The 25,929-nt window shown below is 39.3% G+C and overlaps 1 protein-coding gene across 5 annotated transcripts in view; it reads left to right on the forward strand.

Annotated features, from left to right (window-relative positions):
* The window catches only part of LOC149015963 (tRNA(His) guanylyltransferase 1-like), a 42,023-nt gene extending 17,330 nt beyond the window's left edge, over positions 1-24,693 (forward strand). For 3 of the 5 annotated variants that reach the window (XM_089156947.1, XM_089156946.1, XM_089156948.1), the window contains exons 11-14: positions 11,378-11,547; positions 11,707-11,792; positions 23,220-23,327; positions 23,776-24,692. In XM_089156947.1, the coding sequence (XP_089013073.1) occupies positions 11,378-11,547; positions 11,707-11,792; positions 23,220-23,327; positions 23,776-23,904 (493 nt within the window). In that variant the 3' untranslated portion in view covers positions 23,905-24,692. Of the gene's footprint in view, positions 1-11,377; positions 11,548-11,706; positions 11,793-23,219; positions 23,328-23,775 lie in introns of all 5 variants that reach the window. The other 2 variants (XR_016173609.1, XM_089156949.1) reach the window with 2 other exon arrangements.
* The last annotated feature ends 1,236 nt before the right edge of the window (positions 24,694-25,929 follow it).

Here is a 25,929-nt window from a genome sequence, read left to right on the forward strand (position 1 = left end):
CATCCTCATAAGCTAGATATCTTGTTGGAGGGAACATACAGTATGGATGTGAAGTAGAAGATGGCATTGGGAGTGGTGGGAATCCGAAGATGGACTCCTCAAATGTCTCTGACCCTCAGCCATCCCCATATGTAGCACTGGTGTATTGATATACTACACCCTTAGGGCTTGGAAAATATGTCTGAGTTTGATAACCATAATGAGTACCATAACCATAAGACCCAAAATAGATCTAGTGCTCTTCGTACCACTATTTTGGGACTCGGAATTAATGGGTCTCCAGTATCTAGATCCTCTAGCCGTGGAATTTCTAGTTTTATCTAAGCTCATGGATCCCATCGAGCATTCCAAGTTGGCCACATCCATAGGACAATAAGATCTATAGGATGAGGTTAACCTTGATCACCAGGCCCATAATCGTCATCATTATCCCCACTGTCATCCCCACTACTAGGTCTATCATCATCATCTTGTGTCTGAGTGGGTGCTTGAATGGCATCATCATCGGTGTCTGACCACACAATATTATCTTCACTGTTGGAGGATGCACTGGGGTGTGGCATGAAGGGATGGTTTTGTTCTTCCATGTGTGGCCAATAACTCTTCCACATTAACTTCCATCTCCTATGCTATATGGTTGCTAGGTTGACCTCGTGCCTCATCCAGTAGAGCTTCGACTTAAAGGAAAAGATGGAAACCCATGTTTCAATCGAAACTTTCCCTTGCATTTCGACACTTCTTAGGTGATTTTAGGTGTTTTTAAGCCTTTTCTTGCACTGCGTTCTTGATTCCTAGTGTTTTCTGGTGGGCATTTCAACCTATTCCAAGCTTTTGAGCATGGTAATGGATTTAACCCCATTATTTTTTATTTTTTCTTTGTTCCATGCTCAAATCATGTTAAATTATTTTGAATTTAATATATGTTGACTCTAGTAGCTAGATCTTCGAATCTATGTTGTTGGATTTAATTTTTGAAATGTGCTACTATTTTTTTATTTATTTTAAAAATTGCTTAGAATTTTTTCCTTTAAAAAAATAACCTTCATATGCATGCTATATTGGCTTTGTTTTGATGTGTATGAGACACCATCACTTGATTTACGTTGTGACTGTGTTGAAATTAATTTTAGTTTGTTTGATTTTAATTCTATGTATTTAATAATTAGTAATAATTAAAATTTTATTTATTTATCCAAAACTTTTTGAAGTTTGGGAATACTTTCGGTTATAGTAATGTGTGTTTATGCTAAAAATTAGAGGTATGGTTTTGTGTTTAAATGATGCTTAATATGTATGTATCAGGCACCCGATTTTGACTCCTTGTTACTATGTTAGATGTTGCTTGGCAGCATGGTAGGCCTCTGGGGGAGGACAGGAAGAAGTCTAAGGGTAACTAATGCAATAAATAGATTGGAGGAGGTGGGGCCATCAATTGAAGTGCCATTTAGCGAGAGGGGACTGCAATGTGACTGGATGCCTCAATGTGCTTTATGAGGTAAAAATGGCACAATATCTGAAAGTCGAGAAAGAAAATAGGAAGGAGAAAAGGGATGAGTTCCATGCTGTGTGTTTAGATGACCTCATGGAGGGGGGAGAGCAGCTCATGGATTCAGATGAGCCAAACCTCAATGCATCATCCTCAGAGACAAATAATGGGAGAGCAATGAGGATGAGTAAAGAGTCTCATAGACTCGATCACATCAGGAGGATGTAGAGGGCCGGCCATAGGTGCAGCCGTGCAGGGTCCTCCTGAGAGCCAGATTTTGAGAGGGGAGGGGGAGGCAGCTTCACTTTGAGGAGGAGCTATAGTGTCAAAGAGTTGGATCCCTTGCCACGCGCCAACGTTCCCGAACTACATCTGGTGACTCAGACGCAGTTTGACTGATCTAGATACCCAAATACTACACACTGATTCGGACTTGTTTAAGAGGCCATAGATCGAACAGAAAAATATGAAGCATTTGTGGGTGATGTAAAGGAGGAGGTGGGATGGCCTTCTTGAAGTGGGCATTCTATCACAACATTCCTGCAAATGCTGCACATGGGCCATAGGTGGCAGTTTGAATTGCATCACCTCAAAATCGAGGTGGCACATGTATAGTAAACGTAAGGGACCCTGCCACTTCCAAGAGATGCCTATTTTTGCGTTCTGCAACCTAATTTTGAGGAATTGTATCAACACAACTGGTTTGATGGATAATCCCTTGATCAGAATAGTAGGAGGGAAAGCTGCCACCCGAATATTCAATCCCATTATCTATCGTTAGGGTTTTTAGTATAGTCCCAAACTGGGTCTTAACCATATTGTGGAAATTGTGGAAACAGGAGAGCACATCACTTTTTTTATGCAAGAGATAAACCCAAGTAGTGTGGGTGCAACAATCAATGAATGTAACAAACCAACGATGGCCATATATAGACATAGTCCGAGAAGGACCTCATACATCGAGTGAATAACCAGAAAAAAGAACTTTACTTCTATTATTTGAAATGGGATAAATATGTCTTGTTTGTTTGGCCAAATACAAACATCACAACGAAAATGATTCAAATGAAACTTTTTAACAAAATCAGGAAAGAGTCTAGATAAGACTAATAAAGGAATGTGACCAAGACGATTATGCCACTATAATAAAGACATTAATGTAGGAGAGGATGATGCAGAAACTATAGAAAGAGCTGATGGAGAACCAGAACCATCCAATAGGTAGAACCCCTCCTTTTGTTTACCATTGCCAATCGTATGGCTAGTCTCCATGTGGTGAAAAACACATTGAGATGGAAAGAATGTTATTTCGCAATTCATATCACAGATTAGGCTACTAATGGATAATAAATTAGCTGAAAATTAGGAACATGCAAAACAGTGGAAATGGTGAGGTTAGGTGAACAGATGATGGAGCCCTTTCCAGAAATAAGGGACAGAGATCCATCAGCTGTTCAAAACGTTCTGATTAGGTGGAATAGAAGAATACGTGTGGAATAAAGAAGATGAGCTTGTCATGTGGTCGGTTGCCCCAAAGTCAATTATCCAGGAGGGATCAATAGAATTGACATTGTGACCATCGAAAATACCTGTAGGAGGTTGGGAACTAAAGGTAAAGGCGACGACAGATGCAACACTTGCACTGGGAGTCAAACCAGATGAGGATCCGTCATGTCTGATCATCAATTAACGAAAAAGATTTTGGATACCGTCTACGGAAGTAGGTGTTGTAGTACTTTGTATGTTTGGAATAGCCTGATTTGTAGATACTTGATTGTTGCTCCTATTGCTACTCTTTCCTCCATGAGAACTAGTTGGACATCCATGTAGTTTCCAACATTTATCCTTTGTATGGCGTTCCTTCCCACAATACTCACACTTCACATGAGGTTGAGAGCTACCATCTAGGCTTAGGATTACCAGAACCAGCAGTTAACGCAAACCTATCAGGAGTCTGTGTATGTACCATAGTTGTCACATCCACCCAGCCGGTACCCTATCTGGCATACCCGAGTGTGTGATCCACAGCCCCGAAGATCAGTATCGAGGAAATCAACCTCTCACATTTACAATAATATAATCAAGAACAAGACTAAATTAAGGTTAACAATATTAATTGAGAGATCAGAACAATATAACGAAATAACATCAGAGTGTGGAAATGATACCAATATAATAAATCAAAATGTAGAGAGAGACGGAATATCACTCCACGATACAACTGGAAATGTAGATCAAATGTCAAAAGGAAGATTACAACCGATTCCAAAAGAAAGAAAGAAATAATCTAACTAAACTAGAGTTTCTTCTACTTTATAAAGAATGTCTTCATAAACATAAACTTTAGAAACTAAGCACAGCCGCTTCTACTCCAAGATAGGGCTAATCCTGGTACGCAACATGATCACACAAGGGATCTTCACCTTGAGTGAAGTATGCTTCATCGGTTTGCGCTTCATCATACTGGTTGTCATAGTTGTCAATACCTGTAGAATAATCTAATAAAAGATGTTTGCACGAAAGGAGTGAGTTCAAGAGAACTCAGTAAGGCAAGTTATTCCATAGCAACATAAATAACATGATAGCAGAACATAGCATGATGCAATATGATGTGAGACAAACAATGCATGTATGAGTCTAACTCTATGTATGCTGGTCTCTATTGGCAGACATGCTTTAAGTCACAACACTGTACTCCTCTGGGTAAGGTCCAAATCACTCACTTTCGGTTGGTAATGAGTCCTGCATCCCTCGGGACATTCCTTGGCTAGGGTTTAGGTCACCATTCTCTCACGCCACCGTTTGGTCTGAGTACTGGCGCATGTCAGGGTTAAGCCTAGTCTAATGCAAGTCTTCTACTTAGTTATATCAACTTAGATCCAGATACGTCCATTCTTCGCCCGGGGGTTCCTTTCCGGTATCCTTCACACTAGAGTCAGCGTATCCTATGGCTACAACCAACTCGGACTACGGACTCACTAACCCTATTGGTCATCCACAAATAGTAAATGGGAAGCTCTCATGTCCTCTCACGGGTTGGTTACCAATGCCCATGAGCCCAAGTTTACTAAATGCGACCCTACCGGCCCCCACAATGTGATTTATGTCCTCTCACGGGTTGGTTACCGGTCTTGAGCGCCCATAAATTCCCATTGCTACCATGGGTTACTCGGTCTCAATACCCTTCCGAATCGGGTCTGATATAACAGGAAATCCTAGCCAAACACTGCTAGACAATACCTAGGTATAACAACCAATAATCCGGGAAAGTGTCAAAGGGCACCATAGGGAGATGTCCGATACCATTCCCACTGATGTCCAAGGACAGAAATGCCAAAAGGACATTCCCCAATCCCAAATCATATCTAATCAGTCAAATTCCAATTCAGTCATAACATACACAACTGATTTCTCATCATATAGAATAATACATAAAGACATGATAAATTGAATAAGTATCATACATGAGTAAGTATCCATACATGATCAAGTAAATAAAAGAAATATAAGAATAAGGTCCTACTGTACTTACAGTAGTCATATCATAATTAGAAACTATGATAACAGTAACAAATCTATGAGTTTCCCAAATTGGAAACTAAGATCATGCAATCTAGGTTAATATGGAAATAACTGTTCTTACCTTAATTAGCTTCGAAGATATTCCGGGTGAACAAGAGAATGGATCCAAAGTTAGCAAACAAACCCTAAACAAGCATTATACAATCATTAGGAGACAATCCTAAAAGAATAGACATCAAACGGATCAAGATGAGCGAAGATATCCCATGCAATCATCCTGGGAAGATTGGCTGAGTTGATTGGTCCAGTCGACCCAGGCAGTCGACCTAATGAACTGTACGCAGCAGAAATTTGATTTTTGATTCGAAACTCATTCTACAAGATTCGAAACACTACGAAACTTGGAGGGAATCTCTAAAACAATAATCTAAGACTAACTAGCATAGATTAGACACCAAACGATGATCAAAACTAATACTTACTAATTTGGAAACATGACTTTGTAATTTGGTAAAAATCATAGTTTTCAATGAAAACAAGCTATGAACTCAAGAAAAGAACTAGAGATGATAAGATCTCATTCTAGTAGATTAAAACAGTAGGTCAGGGATAAGAATAATCATGAAGATGTATCTATCATGCTAGAGAAATCAAATCAAAAGTATGATCATAGCTTCATGAAGAAATCATAAAAATCATGGCTAAGATCAAGTATGAAGATCATAGCACCATAAGAATGAATGGAGATTGTAGAAAAGATAATTGCAAGGATGCAATACCTTCTTCATAATCTCAGTACAGAGAATAGATCATAGCAAGAGTAAATCAATATCAAGTAAGAGAGATTACTAACCTTTGATAGTGAACAAGAGATGAAGAACTTGAGAATTTGCAAGAGTTCTTCACCAACACCAAGGAGAGGCTTTGAGAGGAGTTCTCCACGTTCTCTAGGGGTTTTAGAAACAAAGGAGGCTAAGAAACACGAAGTTCTATTATATAGAGCATCATAAACCTAAACAGAGGATCTTAGACAGATTCAGTCACTGTGGGTCGATTGGCCCAGTCCGACCCAGGCTGTCAGCAAGCCCAAGTCAGGGAAATGAAGGTCCAACTCTTATCAAAATCAAATGGGCTTCTCACAACTCAACCTACAACTCACCTAGCATAGAGGAATGCCTTCAAACCATGTCTAATCAAACTTTAAGTTCATCAATCATGCTTCTCTTCATCAAGGTGTAGTCTCTTTTCCAATTCCATCAAAGTCTCCAAGTATGGGACACCATCATCAATCTCCATGGGTTCTGGGTTAAACACCATGTCTTCCACTGATATGGCCCATAGTTGTGGCCCATAGTTGACTTTCACTTTTACTTTGGGTCTTTGGACCTACAGACAACAGAGTTTTCGGGCTAAGGTTAGGGCTGGGTTTCACAATAGCTATCCGTCGACTGTCCTCTATATCTACTATGGCTTGAGCCAGAAAAGGGAAAGGCTCTCTAGAAAGGATTTGTGCGCGAATTTGATCAAATTTATATATATTCAATCTTGCTAAAAAATCATAAATTCTCTGTTTGTCTTCCCGCTGTTGATAGGCAATAACATCTTTAGCATTCTTTGGTGTAAACTTCCTATGGAAATCTAAGGTCTGGTAACATCTCCGAAGAGTGTTATAGTACTGAGAAAGAGTAAGGTCCTTCTACTGCAACTAATTTATTTTCCGTCTAATTTCAAAGCACTGTGCATCATTGCCTACTTTGGAGAATGTATCCTTAGCAACTTTCCAAGTAGTTGCCGCATCGGGAAGGAATAGATAACTGTCTGCTATGCTTGATTCAATGGAGTTGATGAGAAAACCCATGACCCAACATTCATTTGTCTACCACTTGGAAAGTTGTGGACCAAGTGTGGAAGGTTTGGTAGAAGTCCCATCAAGATGGCTAGTAAGAGCACGAGCTCCAACAACAAGGAAAACTGAACGAGATCATCTAAGATAATTTGTCTTATTGAGTTTCACATTGGTCATCTAAAGTGGAGAAAACTGAGTCACGATCTTACACTAAAACGTGAATGGAAGACATGGGAGATCCCCATATTATCAAAGCATTAAAGATTTGAACCAGAATTCAATACATATTTTTAGGATAAATCTGGGAATTTCGGCCAAAAATTCAAACTAACCAAACAGAATTTTTTGAAATCACTCAAAAATTACAAGTCAGCTCCTGAAACCATTCAAATTTACAAACTCAGATCCCAAAAAGATAATTTGTCTCATGAGTTCCATTGGTCATCAGGGAGAAAACTCACGATCCCTATGAATGGAAGACATGGGAGACTATTCAAATGTACCAAACAGCTCCCTAAAACATCACTAATCAAGAATTTACAAAACGAGCCCAAAATTTTCGATTCAAAACAGCCCTATAGCGAATTAACCCCCCTAAAACTATTCGAATTTAAAAAACAGCCCCTGGAAATATTAGAGTTTACAAACAGTTCCCTAAAACTATTTGAATTTGAAAACAGATCCTTGGAACTATTTGAATTTATAGAATACGTCCCTGCAATCTCAAAACACGCTACCTGAACTTGCGATGTACCCATAACCACTCTTAAGCATCTTTGAAGGCTTTAGAGACATTTGGAGGTTTGCCAAACATTGTGGCAAGGCTGAATCTACAAATAGAGGATTTTTTTTTTTTTTGGGTGTGGAGTTTAGATCATCCTAGGATTTTTTGGAGTGGATAGGGACATGAATGGCCCTAGAAGAGTCACAAAGATGTAGCGACTCTTCTAGGCTCTATCGTTGGGCTGAAAAGAGGCTTCGATCAAGTTTGGATGTGGATTGGGATGGTGGCTGGGTTTAGAATGATGGAGGCGATGGTAACTGGGATGGTGGCTGGGGTTTAGAATAATGGAGGCAATGGGGATTGGGAATTTAACCTTGCTCTAATACCATGTTGAAATCTTCAGAGAATCTGACTTCTGTCCTGTGTGGTATAGCAAGACTTTATTTATAATAATAGTTATGAATAAGCAAAGTATAGTGTTCCCCGATGTTGGACTAAAAAACATAAACAATAAAGACTATCTAATAGACCAAACTCCCAACTGGACTCAAACTCTTAACTGAACTCAACTTATGACTTATATATGACTTACAACACTCTATATATACTATGACTTTGAATGACATATCTACATTATTTTTTTTTAAAAGAAAAATGCACCAGCCAATGTGTTTTTTATGCTTTAATTAGCTTATATGCAGAGTCCCACTCCAAAATGCCCCCTAAAACCCTTTGAAACTTGTAGGAAAAAGTCCTCGTTTTCGACAAAATTTCGATCATTTTGACCAAAATTTCAGTTTTTCCTAAACATTTTCTATGATTTTAAGTGACTTGAGCCTGCTAGGTGAACCGGTTCACCTAGGTTTTGACTTTTTTCGATCGAAACCTGGGTTTTGACCAGTTTCTACTGAAATTTCGACCATTTCAGTCGAAACTGGTAATTTCATATTCGGTTTCCTCCAGAACTAAAATTTTGACAGAAAGCTCGACCATTTCTATCGAATTTTGAACTATGGGTGAAGGACAAGAAAAGAAAGGGTGTCGAGGAAATCGGAGGTCCCCGAGCAGGTCATCATTGTACAGATCCTCAGGTATCTCAAATGTTCTTCTCATCTCCCCAAGCTTACTCTCATGCATATGGGATTGGTAGAATTCTGAACCAGCGGTTTTAAAGTCATAATCTAGGTGGTTCGAGGTCAACAACTCCTCATCTATATGTGTTTGACTAAAGGCATCAAGCATATATATTGGGAGATTTATTCTTGGCTGGGGTTAGCTTGGCCCACGGATTCACCGTCTGACCCAGAGAGGATTGGTGAGGGAGTTGGTTTGTTGGATTTAGATGACATAGTGGTGAACTCTCTAGGGACAAAATTATCACCCTGACCTGTCCACTATCACTATCACTCATCACTCAATCACACTTCCTAGATTTTGAAGTACCCTTGCGACCCATGGACTTGAAAAGTGAGAAGAATGAAAGAAAGAAGAATGCTTGGAGAAGAGAAGTTACAATTGAGAGGGCTGGAAGCTGATGAAGGTTGAAAGCTCAGGAATAGGTCGGGTACTTGGACAAGTAAAGGGAAACAAGGGGGCTCTGATCACACGCGCAAAGATTGTAAAGTAGATTTCAGGAGGGTTGGTCAGCTATTTATATTGAAAAAGCGTAGGATTCTCAATGTGGTTGGACGATCGAGATTTACTTGTACGAACGGTCTTGATTGGCTAGATGATTTGATTAACCGAGGCACCATGTTGCGCACAGGCAACGTGGCAAGTGCCCATTGGCTCATAAATGGTGTGTGCAGCTCAAAATGCCAATGGTCACTTGGCTTTAATGACGACTATTGGGATTCTTGATGTTAACGCTCATTTTCCACATTAGTGACGATTGTCTTCCACCAACCCGACCAGCGGCTGGCAGGTTTGTAGACTGGGGGGGATGTGTTGTGCCAATTAGCCCCAACTATCTCAGCTTGGTCCCAAACTGACAATCCAACCGTCACCAGGAGATCTAACTAGACAAACCTAGAGTGAACTGGGAGGCTTGACCTTGAATACGTGGTCAAGGTTGGGTGATGTTCAGGCTGTGCAGACGAGGCTGGTGCCCAAGGGATACAGGCCTTAGACCACGACATATTAACTAAACCGGGAAGGAGACCGGTGCTTGGGAACCCATGATTGGACCTCCCAAGCAGCTCTCCTGATGTCACAAACTTCCCACATCTCTCTTCCAGGCACTAGCAAACGTGGAAGAAGCTCGGGGAGAAGCTGATTAGAATGCAATAATCTAGGACCGTTAATAGATCTGTAGATCTAGCACTAGATCTACTATGGGCAAGATATCCATCGTGATTATCACACCCGTAGAGTATTGCAATGTGAACCTAGAAGCCTTTATGCTTGGTCCGAAACTTAGGTAGGAAGGAACTGACTTGTCAAGAAAATCCTTGCCTGCTGGACCGTCTGATGGCTCACAAAGTTCAGGTTACTCTGTATAAACCCCTCACCTACTTCATTCAAGTGTATTTCTCATTTACCAACTTCAAGCTCTTGGCTACTCAGCTTGGAGCTCTTAGAACCCCAACTTTGGGGTAGTGATGTTTCTGGTCTGACTAGCTCGTTGTGTTGGGGGATACCCGACCACCCATGTTGGCCTGCACTCACTGTTTGCCTCTGTGAACAGGTTTTCCCTTGATTCATCAAAGGTTTGAATGTGGTTCATTCAAGAAGTCAGATTTGGATGTCAAGGTTTTTCCTGGACCTTCCATCCTGATGCTAATTTCCTCCATAAATGGGTTGCAAATTGGAGCCATGGTGGGAGATCTTGCTCTCGAGCGAGATCTCGCCACTCCAAAATAGAGAGATCTCGACCGAGATGGCGAGATCTCGGTCGAGATCTACCAAAATTTTGGCGTAATCTCGGTGACCCATCTCGGTGGGTTTTAGGGCTCTGGTTGGGCTGAAATTTGGTATTTAGTCTATTTAAGGCCTTTTGAACACATTGGTGGCTTTAGAATTGTGAGAAAATAACCCTAACTACATCTTCTAAGTCAACCCTATGTGTAAAACCGAAATGTAGAGATATCAAGCAATTCATGTTATCAACTATAAGGTATTAAATACATCACACATCAAACTATCAAAGAACTTAATGGCTTCAAAATTTTACAACCATAAGAAGTTTTAGACTTTTATTAAGTCATAAATCATAATCTATAAGTTCACAATCACAATCACAAGAGTATGTGAGTAATAAGATTACAAGACAAGCAAGAGTATCACTCAGCATTCTGCATCAACTGATTCTGAACTGTGGCCACATATGACTCCCAAGTCAACTCATCACTATAGTATGTCACATATAGGTTTAATTGTCACATTAAATTGGTTTCCATGAAAGTTAGATCAAAGCTTGTGGATCAACATATATTTACACTAAACTCACACACCCATTGTAGAATATTCTATTTGAAAAAAAATTCAAATTTGGGGGAAAATCTTACCTTTGTTGTAGATCTAGTTGAAATAGGCTTGAATGATGATAATTTGATGTTGTAGATGTCTTAAAGATGTTTAGAAGTTGAATCCCCAACAAATTCCGCAAAAAAAATCAAGTTTCTGGCAAATTTTGATGGTTGCAGCGAGATCTTAGCGAGATGTGGCGAGATCTCCCATCTCGCAGATCTCGCCTCTCATCTCATCTCGCTATGTGAAAATAGCTAGATATCTCCCACCATGTTGGAGCTGTAGTTTTAGCTAGATGTTTGACTTACTCTAAAATCAATTTTTTTTTCAGCAAAATAATTTCAGAGACTGTATCATTCTTCTCTTCCTTGTATGTGATGAAATGGAAGGCATATTTCCCTAGAAAAGAGTTGAAGTATCCACCTTCTTTTGATGGCCGGACGGTATGCTATCCTTCAGTTCAGATCCTTCGTGATTATCTGTCATGGAGACAAATTGACTGTGAGTATTTGCTTTTCTTTAACAATGAAGCTGAAGCAAATGTTGGCTAAACATAACCAACTTTTTTTTGTCTGCATGTCAAGATTCATAGTCCATTCTGTAGCATGGGTAGGTATGTTCAATAGACATAATCTGTTGTTTATCATTTCTACTGCGCAGGCCATATCAACAATCAGTACAACACCTGTTTCTGGATGCTGGTCAAATCAGGAAAGACGAAAAGTGAGGCACAAAATCTTTTAAAGGTGAAAGAGAGAAAAGAGAAAAGAATGTCACCGATATTTTCACTGGTCACTTGTTTAGAAAAATTATTTTCCTTTATGTAAAATGTCTTCGTTTCCTATACTTATATTTTGAGCTTTACAAAATCTTTACTTAATTGTGTTCTATCTATCCCTTCAAATAAAACTTACTCTTACCAGTTTTGTCCCACTGCATCTTCATTACCAAAATTGTGCTTGGTGTTGGATGATGGAACAAACAAATAGAAATAAGAATAGGTCATGCATGAATGTGAAGGTGGTTGAATAGTTGGTGAATCAAACTATGATTCTTTGATGGAGCCTTAATTAAATGAGCCTTAATCAAACTCTTACCAGTTTTGTCCCACGCTCTTCATTCCAAGTTGTGCTTGGTGTTGGTGATGGACAACAAATAGAAATAAGAATAGGTCATACATGAATTTGAAGGTGGTTGAATAGTTGGTGAATCAAACTATGATTCTTTGATGGAGCCTTAATTAAATGAGTGCCAGTTCTTCCAATATTTTTTCAAAACCAACCATGCATGAAGTTGAAATTAGGGCCTGATGTTTCTAGGATTTGGCTAGTCAAAATATGCTGATCTTCCCAGTTTGTTCAGGTTTAAATAGCTAAAATGGGAGGTATGGTATGTCTACGTCTTAGGGTTTTGGGAAGTCCAAAGATTCAAAAAAATAAAAGAAATGGTGACAAGGAAGAGAGATGGGATATGCTGGCTGTTACTTAAATGAATGTAAGAGTCGTGTCTTGAACTATGGAGGAGATGGGATGACTTGAGCAAAGAGTGAATCTACAGTCATAGAGTAATCCCTGTTTGGCTTCACAAGAGACGCTAATCTCGTGTATTTGGAGGTCCCTTACCAATGCTGAGGACAATATTTTGATGGAACAGAAAAACAAACACAAGCCTGAGCTTACAAGCTGAATTTATTAATCTGAGTCTGGTTTAATGAAATCCTAATCAAATTAGATGTCCTAATTGGATCCGAAGTTTGTTGACCGAGGAACTATCTTTAACTTATACTAACAAAAGCTGACTTGGGTTTTATAGTTCCACCCGTACAAGGACTTCCAATCGACTATAAGTCTATAACTCTATAAGGACTAATTAAATAATGTGCATCAACTTTAATGAGGAATTAAAAAAAAAAAAAAAGGGAATTTTTGCACTCAATTGATGTACCCATGTTTTAGGTCCATTATGTTGGCCAAGTAAAAAAGAAACCCATCCAATGAAGGCCAAGGCCCAATACTTGTATGGCCCAACCCTAGGCCTACTCCTAGGAAAAATAATCTGGGGCTGAATTTGGATCACTCTGTCTTTCTTTATGATCTTACTCCAGTTAGAAACTCTTAGAGTCTAAAATAAATGAGAACAAATGCTTGGAGGTTGAGAGCAACCGAGGGAGGCTAGAGAAGAGAAAGTTAGAAGAGTGCAAATTATGGGCAAGAGTGGCTAGTACTCTTGCCTATATTCATTACTTCAAATATATTGGAAATTACATCTACTTCTGATAGAGAGCCCTGGGATCACAAATATTATGCTATATTGGGAGATGAATGATTTGCTGAATATATGGCGAACAATAGTTGGGGAAAGAAATCAGATCTGGTCCTAAGAAGGAGGTTACTGGATAAAGAATGATTTGTAGAATATTGTAGAATATTTACTATTGAATAAGAGGGATTTGGGGATAGGCAGAATATTATGAATGATTTGCCGAATATTGCAGAAGATATACTACTGAATAAGAGAGAATTTGGGGACAGGCATAATATTGCAGAATATTTACTACTGAATGACAGAGATTTGGGGAGATTAAGGTTGATTAGGGGTTAGAAATAGGGGTAAGATGTGAGTAGTAGTCAAGGATTATTTTATTTGAGTGTTTGGGCAGCCGTAAGCTGAGGGGCAGCAATGTGCTGTGGGGGTGACTAGCACCATTGTAACCAGTTTATCATTGTTCTCCGTTATTCTATCAATTAAATAATATCAGTTTTGCATTCGATTCGTGGGTTCTTATCAAATTGGTATCAGAGCACGTTTTGATCCTTGAAATTTTGTTATTTTGTTGGGAACACCAGATCGATGATGAACATAGATTGGGAGTGGCACTGCAACATTTAGAAGGAGAGGCGTTAGCATGGCTTTACCAGAAGAACTGGTCGAACTTCAATTGGTCAACCTTCAAGGAAGCCCTGAAATTGGATTTCAGTGTTGAGCAAGCGACTGAAGGAGCGGGAGAACCATAAAATACCAGGTTTGAGCAAGTTAATGGCATCACAGTGTATGAACTATCAATAAAGGAACAAATAAAAGCAGCAAAGGCTGAAATCACAGAGAATGCTCTGAAAAATTTTGGAGCCATCCAGACAAGGGGTGACAGTAATGCAAATAGTAACCATGGTCCATGGCGATGAAGCATTGGTAGAGATTTTAAAAGAGGGTGAAAAAGTGGCCAAAGGGGAAATTGCTGCAAATGACGGTATGACAACCAGTGCTGCTAATCCGCTGCAAGTCCTTAATTCATATATTGACACGAAACTCAAGGGAGCAGGAGTTGTGCTTTATATGGGTCCATATGTTATTGCTGTTCAGATGAAGTCAGCTCCAATGGCTATTCCTAGTGTACTCTTTAATTCAGCTGAAATTTCCAAGGTTTTTCTTCATTTGGGTTGCTTGGAGTTATATGGTTATTGGTTCTCAAGGAGGTATGTTGTGTAGAATGTCAAACTAGCATGGTTATGTGGCAAACATGTAAAGACCAAGCTTCCAATTTTCCATCACCTTGAGGACAAGGTGATTTTCGAGGGGCCGGTAGTGATAGAGCCCTAGGATCACAGTATTATGCTATATTGGGAGAGGAATGATTTGCTGAATATCTGGCGAACACCAATTGGGGAAAGAAATCAGATCTGGTCCTAAGAAGGAGGTTACTGAATAAAGAATGATTTGCAGAATATTGTAGAATATTTACTACTGAATAAGAGGGATTTGGGGATAGGCAGAATATTGTGAATGATTTGCAGAATATTTACTATTGAATGACATAGATTTGGGGAGATTAAGGTTGATTAGGGGTTATAAATAGGGGTAAGATGTGAGTAGTAGTCAAGGATTATTTTATGTGAGTGTTTGGGCAGCCGTAGGCTGAGGGGCAGCAATGTGCTGTGGGGGTGACTGGCACCATTGTAACTAGTTTATCATTGTTCTCTGTTATTCTATCAATTAAATAATATCAGTTTTGCATTCAATTTGTGGGTTCTTATCAACCGCCCTCATGAGATTAGAGAGAAGAACTACAACAAAGAAATTACAACTTAAATTGACGTGTACAGAACAATATATCAGCCATACGATGCCCATTGGTGAATATATCAGCCAGCTGATCACTTGTCAGCAGTCTCGAACCTTGATGTCGCACTTTGACATTAGCGAAGGTTATGCACCTCAAAGAGTACTCCTATATACAAGGCTTAAAGTATAGGCTGAGATGAGATGATACATGCCGATGTGTGTCAGGATCGCAAGCCATTGAAACCATATATGCCAATATGTCTCTAGAATTTTAAAATTCTGTTGTGTATCTTATGTATCCCATTGTATTGGCTGATATGGTGTGATACATTGTGGTACAAGTATTTTGAAAGTAAAATTATGGAAAAATTTAAACTACTACATATCACAAACAAATGTTGGTCAATGTAGGTCGATATCTACTGAGTTACGTCAAAAAATTTTGAAAATTCTATAACATGATAATATGTACCAACTCGTCTCAACTTGTATCAGCATGTATCACTATGGATTGGCATGTATCAAGTATAACTTAGGGGCCCAGCTTCCCTTTGTGCCAAAAATTCAGTTTTCAAGTCTTTTGTTGCTTACTTGGACTAGATTGCATTTTTTATTCACCTTGTTCACTTTGGGTTACAATTTTACAAATGAGGTAGATAAGACTATATTTGTATCGGATCCTCTTATCACATTGATCCATCCTTGCCGATCACTTAGTAAGTGATGAAGCACTAACTGTACTTGTCTATGAGGTGGAAAACTTATCTAACTTGTAAACCATTTAATCAGTGGGTAACATTATACGTTTCTAGGTTCCCACTCAATGTGTTGTCCGATAACAGAAACTAAAGGTGGCATTACATGCTAAGCATGCAACCATAGGAGCATATTTTTCTTTCTATTTATTACGACAATGATGAGAACCAAATATAATGTTAATCATGCTCTTAGTTGGAATACTGTTTAGGCGGTTTTTGTTTCATAAATCGGATCAAGAAAGCAAACAAAACATTAAAACATAACTAAGAGTGCACATATGGCTTTGATCCTCCCCAACACTTTTTATGGTATTTGAAAAGTGATACATGTAAGAAACCTCATTTTTTATAACTAACTATAACTTCAGTTCAATGCACTCCTCTTAAATGTATTGTATTATTCATTTAGGTGTCTATGTATGTTAGATGTACTATTTATTGGCTGTATTTGTTATTTTTTGTTTAAGTTAACCATTTCCATGGAATTTTGTACCCGTTGACATGCATCTGCTATATGAGATGATACAAATGGAGAGTGATTTGAATCAGACCCAGGACCACCCAAAGATGGCCTAGGGGGTTTACCAATATCCTGTGGCCCTACCAGCAACCTAGGAAATTTTGGCCAGCCTAGGTTTTTTTTTTGGGTAATTTTACTATCTTTTGGTTGAGGCCAATTAGGGTTTAGTTGGGTCCAGTAGATTTGTGGGACCCTAGATATACTTTTGAATTTGAGTCTATATTGGTTAAGTTATTAGAGAGTCCTTAGGGTAGGATTCTTTAGTTGTGAAGGAATCCTCTAGTTTTGTCCTACATCTTGCAAGGATTTGTTATCTACTCATCGACTTCAATTTGGATTTCCTAGAGTGAGATATGAAGGTTCCTTGTGTGTCTAAGAGTCTTTAGTCAAGTAGGAGTTTCAGTTTGAGCTGTCTTGAAAGTTGGAGTCCTAGTTCTAAGTTGATTCCTATTGTGAGTTCCTTCTTGAAGGCTGCATGTAAGCCTCTCTAGTCTGTAAAAGGCAGAATATGTTTATTGAATAAAATTGAGAATTGAAGGAGCTAAGAGCTTGGAGTCATGGGTTCCCGTAGAGGGAACTTGCACATGCTGCTTGTGTAGATTTCTGCAGAATTATGAAGAAGACTTTGAATCCTTGCACTCTTCAAGTATGTAAGACACCTCACCCCCAATCCCAGCCTCTTCCCTCTTCTTCCTCCCATTCGAGTCCTCCCCGCAATCCCTCAAAACCTAGTTTTTGCAGTTGCAGCCCTTTCCCCATCGCAAGCTACCAACCCCCCTCTCCCAAACCCTGCGGCAGCCCCTTATCCCCTCCATGATGTAACCATGATCCTAAGGTTAGGGTTTTGTGATTGTTTCTCTAGAATTATGTTAACAGAATCCTTTCCTTCGTGAACTAGTAAAGTAATTATCAAATCTGGGAATGGGAGATTTTAACAGACCTAGATGGGATGGTTAATATTAGGAGATTAGGGTTTTGGTAAAGATTGAGATTAACAAAAATATAATGGGCAATAGAATTTGGTAAACTTAAATGTGGGATGGGTTTAAGGTTTTGTTGGGAAAATATGGGATGATTTAGGGTCCTAGGAAGATCCTAGAGACAAGTTAGGTATTGACAAATTTGATATGGGTTGGTTTTGAGATAGTTAGGCACCGTTTGTTTGTTAAATCTGAAGTGTGGTGGAAAGTTTGAAAAAGTAAACATTTTCATGAAATCCCAAAGTGTGGCTTGTTTGGATCACTGTGGTGCAAAAGTTGGCAAATATGCTTCCTTAATTTAAAAAAGCTTGTCTTCTGATGTGGCATGTTAACTTTCCCATTAATAAAGGAAGTTTGTTGTCTGACGTGGCATGCTAACTTTCCCACTCCATCCTTTTTTAAAGTCCCACTAAATAGGTGGAATTTTTTGAAACAGTGTGGAAAACAACAAAAGTGGGACCCACATTTAAAACTTTTCTACAAAATCATTGCCCTTCCTTTTTTGTTCCCCCACTCCACTACATATGGGTCCCACATGTTTATTTTTTCCACCCCACCTTTGCAAACAAATGGTGCCATAGGGTTTTAACAAATCCCTTCATGGTCTTGAGATACCCAAAATCATCCTAAGATTGAAAGAAGAGTGGCAGATAGGTTTGGAAGGGGTTGGAATTTTATGGTTGAAACATTAGGGGAGGGAATGGTTCTTCGGGCTCTAGGAGAATTCTTAGGCACTCTCTTGATCTCTTTCTTTCTTTTCTCTTTTGATTCTTTCTCTTCTCTTTCTTCTTCTCTTTTCTGAATTCCAGATGTGCCACAAGAATAGAAGAGGGAGGGAGGGGGCCGAATGGGAGAAAAGGGAGGGGAGGGTGCCACAGGGTATGGGGAGGGTAGGGGTGCTTCCTAGGGTTGCCGCAAGGGTGGGAGAGGGGTGTAGGGGCAGTCACAGGGGTGGGAGGGGCTGTTGGAACTGTTGCAGGAATGGGAGAGGGTGCTTGCGCAAGAAAGGGGAAGGGTGGTGGAGGGTATTGGATGAGGAATGAAGGAATGGGGACTGGACTTACTGGCTGATGGCTCTGGAGCTGCTGTTTGCTGTTGAACTGCTGCAAGAACTTGAAGAAACTTTGAAGATGATGATTTATAAACCTGCCGTGGCCCTCCCAAGAAGACCACAACTCAATTACCTCAAAATCGAATATTCATGTATTCAATTCATCTTACCTTTGCAAGAGGGGAAGACTTTAACTAGGAAATAAAATTTGAATAATCTAGGGAATCCTTTATAGACTAGGTTCCCGCTCACAACCAATTAAATAACAACCACAAATTAAAGAAACTAACTTGCACAAGAATAGCTAATTATCCAAAGGGAATCTTAAAATAAATAAAAAATTCCTATGGTATTCCAAGTCTAACTAGGACTTACTTAACTAACTCAAACATAAGATAGCAAAATAGATGCGGACTCAAAAAAAATAAAACAAAAATTACTAGACTGAAATAATTAGCAAATTAAGTGGGAAAATGACCATTATGCCTCTAGTAGGGGTTGGCCAGCCCCCTAGGTGCGCTGCTTGGGTTGTGCTTTGGGGCCTATTTCAGGGTTTCAGTCGGGGAATGATTCTTGCTTACATCACACTCTCAGCCCCAAAGCTCTCCCCCTTCCCCCTTCCCCCCCATTCCCCATTCCCCAGCCCTTTCCCCTTTCTTTTTCTTTGTTCTTCTTCTTCCCCTAGCTTGCGGCAATTCTTGAATTTCCAGAATTCATAAACTCGGAACTGGAGCCACCTTTTTAAACCTTAGTTTGCCCTAACCCTTTGATCTAGATCCACCTCCTTTAGGAGTTAGACCCCCCTGCCCAGCGCTGATCTTTGACCCTGGGATTCAGCCCTTCGCTTCCCCCTTAAACCCTAGAAATTCCAACAATTCATCTTCTCCATTAGAAAATCCTAAACCCTAGAATTTCAAAAACCTAAAAGCTACTTACCAGTTAGCCAAATCGTGAACCCTTTTAAGGTTAGCATCTCAATCCCCCTTCGAATACTCAACCTACCCTAGGCTCCATCCAAACCCTGGAAATCCTAATTCCTTTCAAAATCTAAACTTGAGCATTCTGAAATTAGAAGGCCAGCAGGGTTTCAATCTTGGTTCAGTAAAACCCCATTCCCAAGCCAAATCTAACCTTAATCTTTTCTAAACACTAGAACCACTAAACCAGTCAAAATTGCAATCGTAGGGCACTACAACCCTAGAAGACTGCTGATTCTTAGGAAGAGGATCCTGGAGTGGACAATGACCTCAATCTGCTAAACCCTAGATCCTGGTTTGCATCAGAAAGTCTCTTAAAACCACTTAACCTAATATGCTAACACTAGACGACACTTTAAACAGCCTATATGTTATCTTACATAGTATATCCTCCAATAGAACCCTTTTGTCTCCTAGGGTGCCAAAGAGGTGAAAAAGAAAGAACTTAGGTGACTCTCAAACCAAGCTCTGGTACCATGTTAGAAATTGTTGGGATCATGCGATCAACAATGGACATAGAACAAAGGCTGACAAGTTGAGAGATACTGAGAGGAAGAGGAGAAGAGAGAAGGAAGAGAGAAACCATGAAGAGTCCCTACATTCATTGCTTGAAATATATTTGAAATTAAAGCTACCTGCTTAGGGAGGTTAAAGGGAAGAACTACAACACCAAAAACACTTTGTAGACAGCACATATGACTAGCTGACTAAGTACCCCTATTACATTCTAACAACCTTCGTGAATGTTTTCCTGCAAACCTTTGACCAGCAAGATGCAAAGGCTTCACAGGGTCACAAAACGATATTTCTCTAAATTCTTGCATTGAGGGCATCACACTATGGGAATGAAATTCAAATGGGGCTGTTTGTAGTCCTGTAAGATGATAGAAAAAGAAGGAAATTTGTTACAAAGAATATCTGGATGGTGCATTTCTTTGCTTGTCTTTTGTGTCCTTCAGTTGGATGGAAAAAATTGGAAAAGGGGTTGTTGAGGATGTCAAAACTCGAAAATCCAAGAAACAAGGTGTGGTCTGTAGAAATTTTGTTGTTTTTACTCTGCAACTGCAGGCACAGGGGAAGGTAGAGGAAGACAGAATGAAGGAAATTCTTAATAAATGGGTTATTTGAATGATATGCAAGTATCTGCCACTCGCTCATAAAAAATGGGCCAACCAACCCCATGGCGTATTGGTACTGATCGGATATAGAATATATTTGCTCCTCTTTGTTCCTACATGTTCCATTATAACCAACGGAATGGGATAAATATCCACCCTTTCTCCAAAATAATTCAGTGAAAGGGCAGGTTCATAGCATAGTCTTTTCCAATGTGATCAATGTGCGATCCAAGCATCTGGCAGTGGCAGAGTAGGAAGTAGTGGTTGGATTGGGGTAAACTGTGGAATCAAGAGGAGGGAGGAGATGCGGAGAGCCGAGTAATCTTGGTAAGGAGGGAAGATGAACAGGTCAGAGGGACAGTGTAGGAGTTTAAATATCAGAGGAGAAAGAGAGGTGGAAGTTCACGTTTTTGTTTGGGTGAACAGAAAAATTATAAACAGGGAAGTTTGAGTAATTGTATGGAGATTATAGTGGGGTAATATCAATCTTCTGTTCAATCTTGTGCTGTTTTAAGCTTTGTACTATTGTAGTACAGAATTCTGAGAACTTCATCCTATGTTGCTTGTGGAACATGTTCCATTAATTTTTCAGGAAAACTAACATTATCACTCTGGGTGAACAAAGAGAAGCCATTTTGCCTTTTTAGGGACACATTTGAGTGCCTTTTAGACTACAATTTGAGAGTCTCATTTATCTTCCAGTTCAAGAATTGGCTGGCCCATACTAAACCCAACTGTTTGGTATACTGTTTTCAATATCTTTTATTTAACATGTAGATTACATAGAATATATTGGGAGGCGATGTCATCCTATGGGATGGGATTATAAGGAAATCCTAGATATGGTGTTCCCCTGTGTGTGCATTAGGATTAATGGAGTTCTTTTATTTGTTTAAATAAAATGGCATAATCCGTATGATTCTTTTTTTGTCTTGGGGGGGGGGGGGTTGGGGGGTTATAATGTGTCAAAGGAGGGCTTCGCCATGATGATAGCACTTCTAAATTAGTGGCAATTACTTAAGCAAACTGTAGAACAATTTTCTTTGTATAACTTTCTTGGTAGCTTCTAATATGTCCAATCATTCATGAGCCGGGTCAGTATGTGATCTCGTGTATGTATTTTGGTGATCATTGAAGCACATCTAAAAAGAGAAACTATTAGATTGGAGAACTATTTGGATTTATCCCAGGGAGATCTATGATAGAACCGATATATCTTTTGAAGAGGTTTATGGAAATGTGTAGAGCCCGAAAGAGAAACCTTCATATGATCTTCATCGACCTAGAAAAAACATATGACAAATTAACTAGAGAACATATTTGGGATGTCATAGAGGAGAGTTCAATTAACTATGCAGACATAAGTAAGGTCATGCATGAGGTTATGATGACAAGTGTCAGAACTATTGATGGACAAGGTAGTAGTGACTTCTCAATTAAAATTGGTTACATCAGGGCTCAGCTCTATGCCCTTATTCGGTTGCACTAATTATGGGATGATGTAAACAGACAAATCCAAAATGAGGTACCTCGTTGTATGGTATTCACTAATGATATTGTTCTGATAGATGGAACAGTTGAAGGCAAAACACAAAGTTGGAATTATGGAGATCAAGTTTGGAATCAAGGGTTTCAAGGTTCGCAGCACAGAGATAGAATATATGCAGTGTAACTTTAGTCAAACCATTAGAGAAGATGATGAGTTAAAGTTGGGAGAGCAAGAGTTAACACAAAGTGAATGTTTCGAATACCTCGAGTCAATCTTTAGCAAAGAGGATGGTATAGAAGATGTTACCACTGAATTAAAGTAGTACTGGTGGAGTGGAGAGGTGCAATGGGAGTGTTATATCACAAATGCATGTCATCAAGCTCAAGGGGAATTTTATAGGAGAGTAATGACTAATGAGACCAGCTACGGCATATACGGAGTGAAATGTTGGGATGTTAAGGAAGCAATATAAATAAGAGTAACAAAGATGAGGATGCTGACAAAATGTGCTGCCAGACTAGGAGAGATAGAGTTTAAGGAGTTACTCTATTAGAAATGGATTCAAGAGTTGCACCAATTTTAGGACAAACTCAGAGAGAGCCGCTTGAGATTGTAAGGGCATTGCCCAATGGAGACTTACGGATGCGCTAGTAAGGTAGACTGACCTGATTCAGTGTGACGAAACTAAAAGAGGTAGAGACAGGCCTAAGTTGAGTATTGGAGTAGTAAGAAAAGATATACGCATGATGGGGCTGCATCCTAGTATGGCTACAAATACAGTTGGTATGTTTCCCTGCAAACCACCATTTCTTCTTCTCTTTTTTTTCCCTCCCCACCCCTCAAAAGCATCCTCCAAATCCATGTAGCTGATCTCATTTAGCTGGGATAAGCTTATGGTTATTGTTGTAGTGCCCATTATTGACGACTGAGCTGACTCACGATTTAAGAAAATTTTGTTGAAAACCTATTAACTGAGTTTTGTTTGATTAATTTCTGATTTTGTTAACATTCTTTAGGTTTCCTGAAGTGCAACTTAGATGTTTTAAAAGATAATCCCCATAGTTCAATCTATTCAATCTATGGATATGCTTTGTCTTTACATTCAATTTCCTTATGTCTTCACAGTGTTAACACGATAAATGATATATGAAAATACAAAACTTTCTAATAACAACTTCTGCTGTTTTCCCCCTTTTAACTTCCTATATCATGATTGTGCAGGGTACTCAAACGCCAGAGAAAAACAAACTACTTCTACACCAGTTTGGTATTGACTACGAGGCACTACCCATAATGTTCCGTAGAGGATCCTGTGTTTACAGAAATAAGGTTGCCATCTATTCCACCAAGTGAATGATTTGAGCATTCTGTTTTTACATTAATACAATAGATCAAGGGTAATACTGGCACATGGACATTTGTGACAGTAAATACGTTTGCAATGAACTCTGCAGTCTGCACACTTTTTTAAACAAGAAATGACCGGGTTGGATAACTACTTATGCTGAATGCACATGTGAGTACCTTGAGGCACATTAATCAGTTTTGGCTAGGGAGAAGAAATCAGAAGGATGTGCTGAAGAGTTGGTTGCATCACCCATTTAGTCTGTTCACTTTCCTTAAGCCTAAACTGGTGTACATCAGTTTAAGAACCTGAATTTAGGTGTCTCCACTGTAATTTTCCTGCACCTGTTTGTGTATGGTTCTTCTTATTATTAAATATCTTTGCTAGTCAGAGCTGAGAGTTTTTATTCTATTCTTTCTATTTGTTTCTCAGCTGGGAGTGTGCATACAGGGCACTGAACATGGAGATTCTGCTCAAAGATCTCAGACGATGATTGTAGATCATTGCAACATTATTGAACCTGGCTTTTGGACTACACACTCAAGCATCCTTGCAGAATAGCCTTTCCAAATTTGAGACCCTTGAAACATGAATCCGAAACGGAATTTGGGGTGAATACTGTTCATGTGTTACTGTTTACAGGATCAGTGGTATTATTCACATGAACATTGATGTGTGCATTTGCCTTGTATCAGGATGCTTCTAGGGTATCTTGTGGCCCCATTAGATAATCACCTCTCCACATTTGGTTGGCACATCCAAACATCCCCAGTGGTTTTTTCACATTTGAAACTCACAGCTTACTGATGAAATCTGACTGTGTACCCAGTCCATTTTGGTAATTTACAGAACTGTGACTGGTAGGGGCTTGTTGATGTAGATGGAAGCATGAAGAAAATAGCCAAAACAGAATTTGGGAAGCGTACTGTTGATGCTTTCACATGAAAGGTGGTGTGGGCTCGGATTTCGTTTGTATGGAATGCATTTTAAATGATGTTCTAGAAGTTTCTATGGATCCCATTGGAGATTTCTACTGGAGAAACATTTTCTATCCTACTGATGTCATAGTTTAGCTTCTATTCTTAATTAGTTCTGTTTACTTACGATTACTCAATATTTATCAGCAAGTTTCTACTTTCACTCTTTTCATTTTATGTAATTGCATTTTTGGTTTCTATAAGATAGATCTTAGAGCAGTATTTTCTATCTTAGAAAGTGTCCAATCTCCAATCTTGTAATAGATGCTTTACTATGTAAGAGAATATCTGTACGGAAGCCACAATTTGAACTTTAAGAATAAAGAAGCTCCTTTGCTTACTGTGTGAATCAGCTATGTTGAAAGGCCAAATGGTGGAGACAGTGGTCATATGTGAGAGGCCTTGGGTCACATGCCCCACTCCATTTTCTTGCTCTCCTTCAATTCATTTTGAACTTCTATTGTGTAATATAAAACATGAATGACCTGAGCTTGACCGAAGGTTTGAGGCACCTTCTCTATCCTCTCTACTTCTTGCAGCAATTTTCAGGGTGGTTCTTTCATATCCAACCATTAGATTGAAAAACTGTTATGTATGTTACTGTCCTGAGTATGAGCTACCTTCGGCTGCTCCTGAAATTCCTATAATAACTCATCATGGTTAATGGCTGGAAAATTGAAGTATTCGGCCATTCAAGGAGTTTCAACTTTCAATTTGAAGGATGTTCCAGGAATAAATTTGTCACAAACTGCATTCGGAACCTGGAAAATAGTCTGGGTTCTAAAACCTTCTTAGTTCAGCCAACACTAAGTATTGTTACAATTTCCCCCCCCCCCCCCTTTGTGGTTGATTACCCATATCCAACTATGCATTAGACTTTTTTGTTTTTTGATCAAAGAAAACAATAATCTATCATTACTGATTAAAACAGGTTACATGTTCCTCATTCTTTGAGGGTTAGGTTCAAACCATTACTACTAATGTTCCTTGTAGCAAGTCTTTCAAAATAGTTGAGTAGTGCCGGGGATTTATAGTTACAAAAAATTGCATGGGCTAATTTGGATTTGATGTCTACCAAATCATTTATTAGATGGATAGGCCAGTTGCTTTTGGGAGGGTTATAAAAGCTAGGGTTGATTGTCTCGTCATTGATCTAGACTTCCTGAATTTGATTGGAGTATTTCAGCCCCTCCTTCATCGCCTTCACTATCGCTTCCATTGAGTCGCATTTTGCCATGCGTCCTGCATTTGTCCATATGATTTTCCCTTGTTCCATAATCTCCGCGCTCCAGTCGCCGATGTCTAGTGGTTTGTTATTGATATGGAGAGTTTATGATCTGACCGGGTTCATACCTGGTCCGACCCTCGACCCGGTCGAGACGGAGAAAACCGAATCGCTCCCGAGCGAACCGGAGCCGGAAGATGGCTTGCTGAAGAAGAAAGATTATTCTGCTGCAAGCGTGCCCTAATCTTACTTATGGATTAGGGTAATCACCCTGATGACATCAAGACTCAAACGACGGCTGCGGATAGTCATCATCAAAGGGATAACTATCGCATAACCTAACGGTTATCTCAGGAGTCCTCTACTAGTCCAAACTAGTAGAAG

The sequence above is a fragment of the Hakea prostrata genome, chromosome 5 (assembly GCF_041222555.1).
Source record: "Hakea prostrata isolate BN-2017 chromosome 5, UWA_Hpros_2, whole genome shotgun sequence".
NCBI lineage: Eukaryota > Viridiplantae > Streptophyta > Magnoliopsida > Proteales > Proteaceae > Hakea > Hakea prostrata.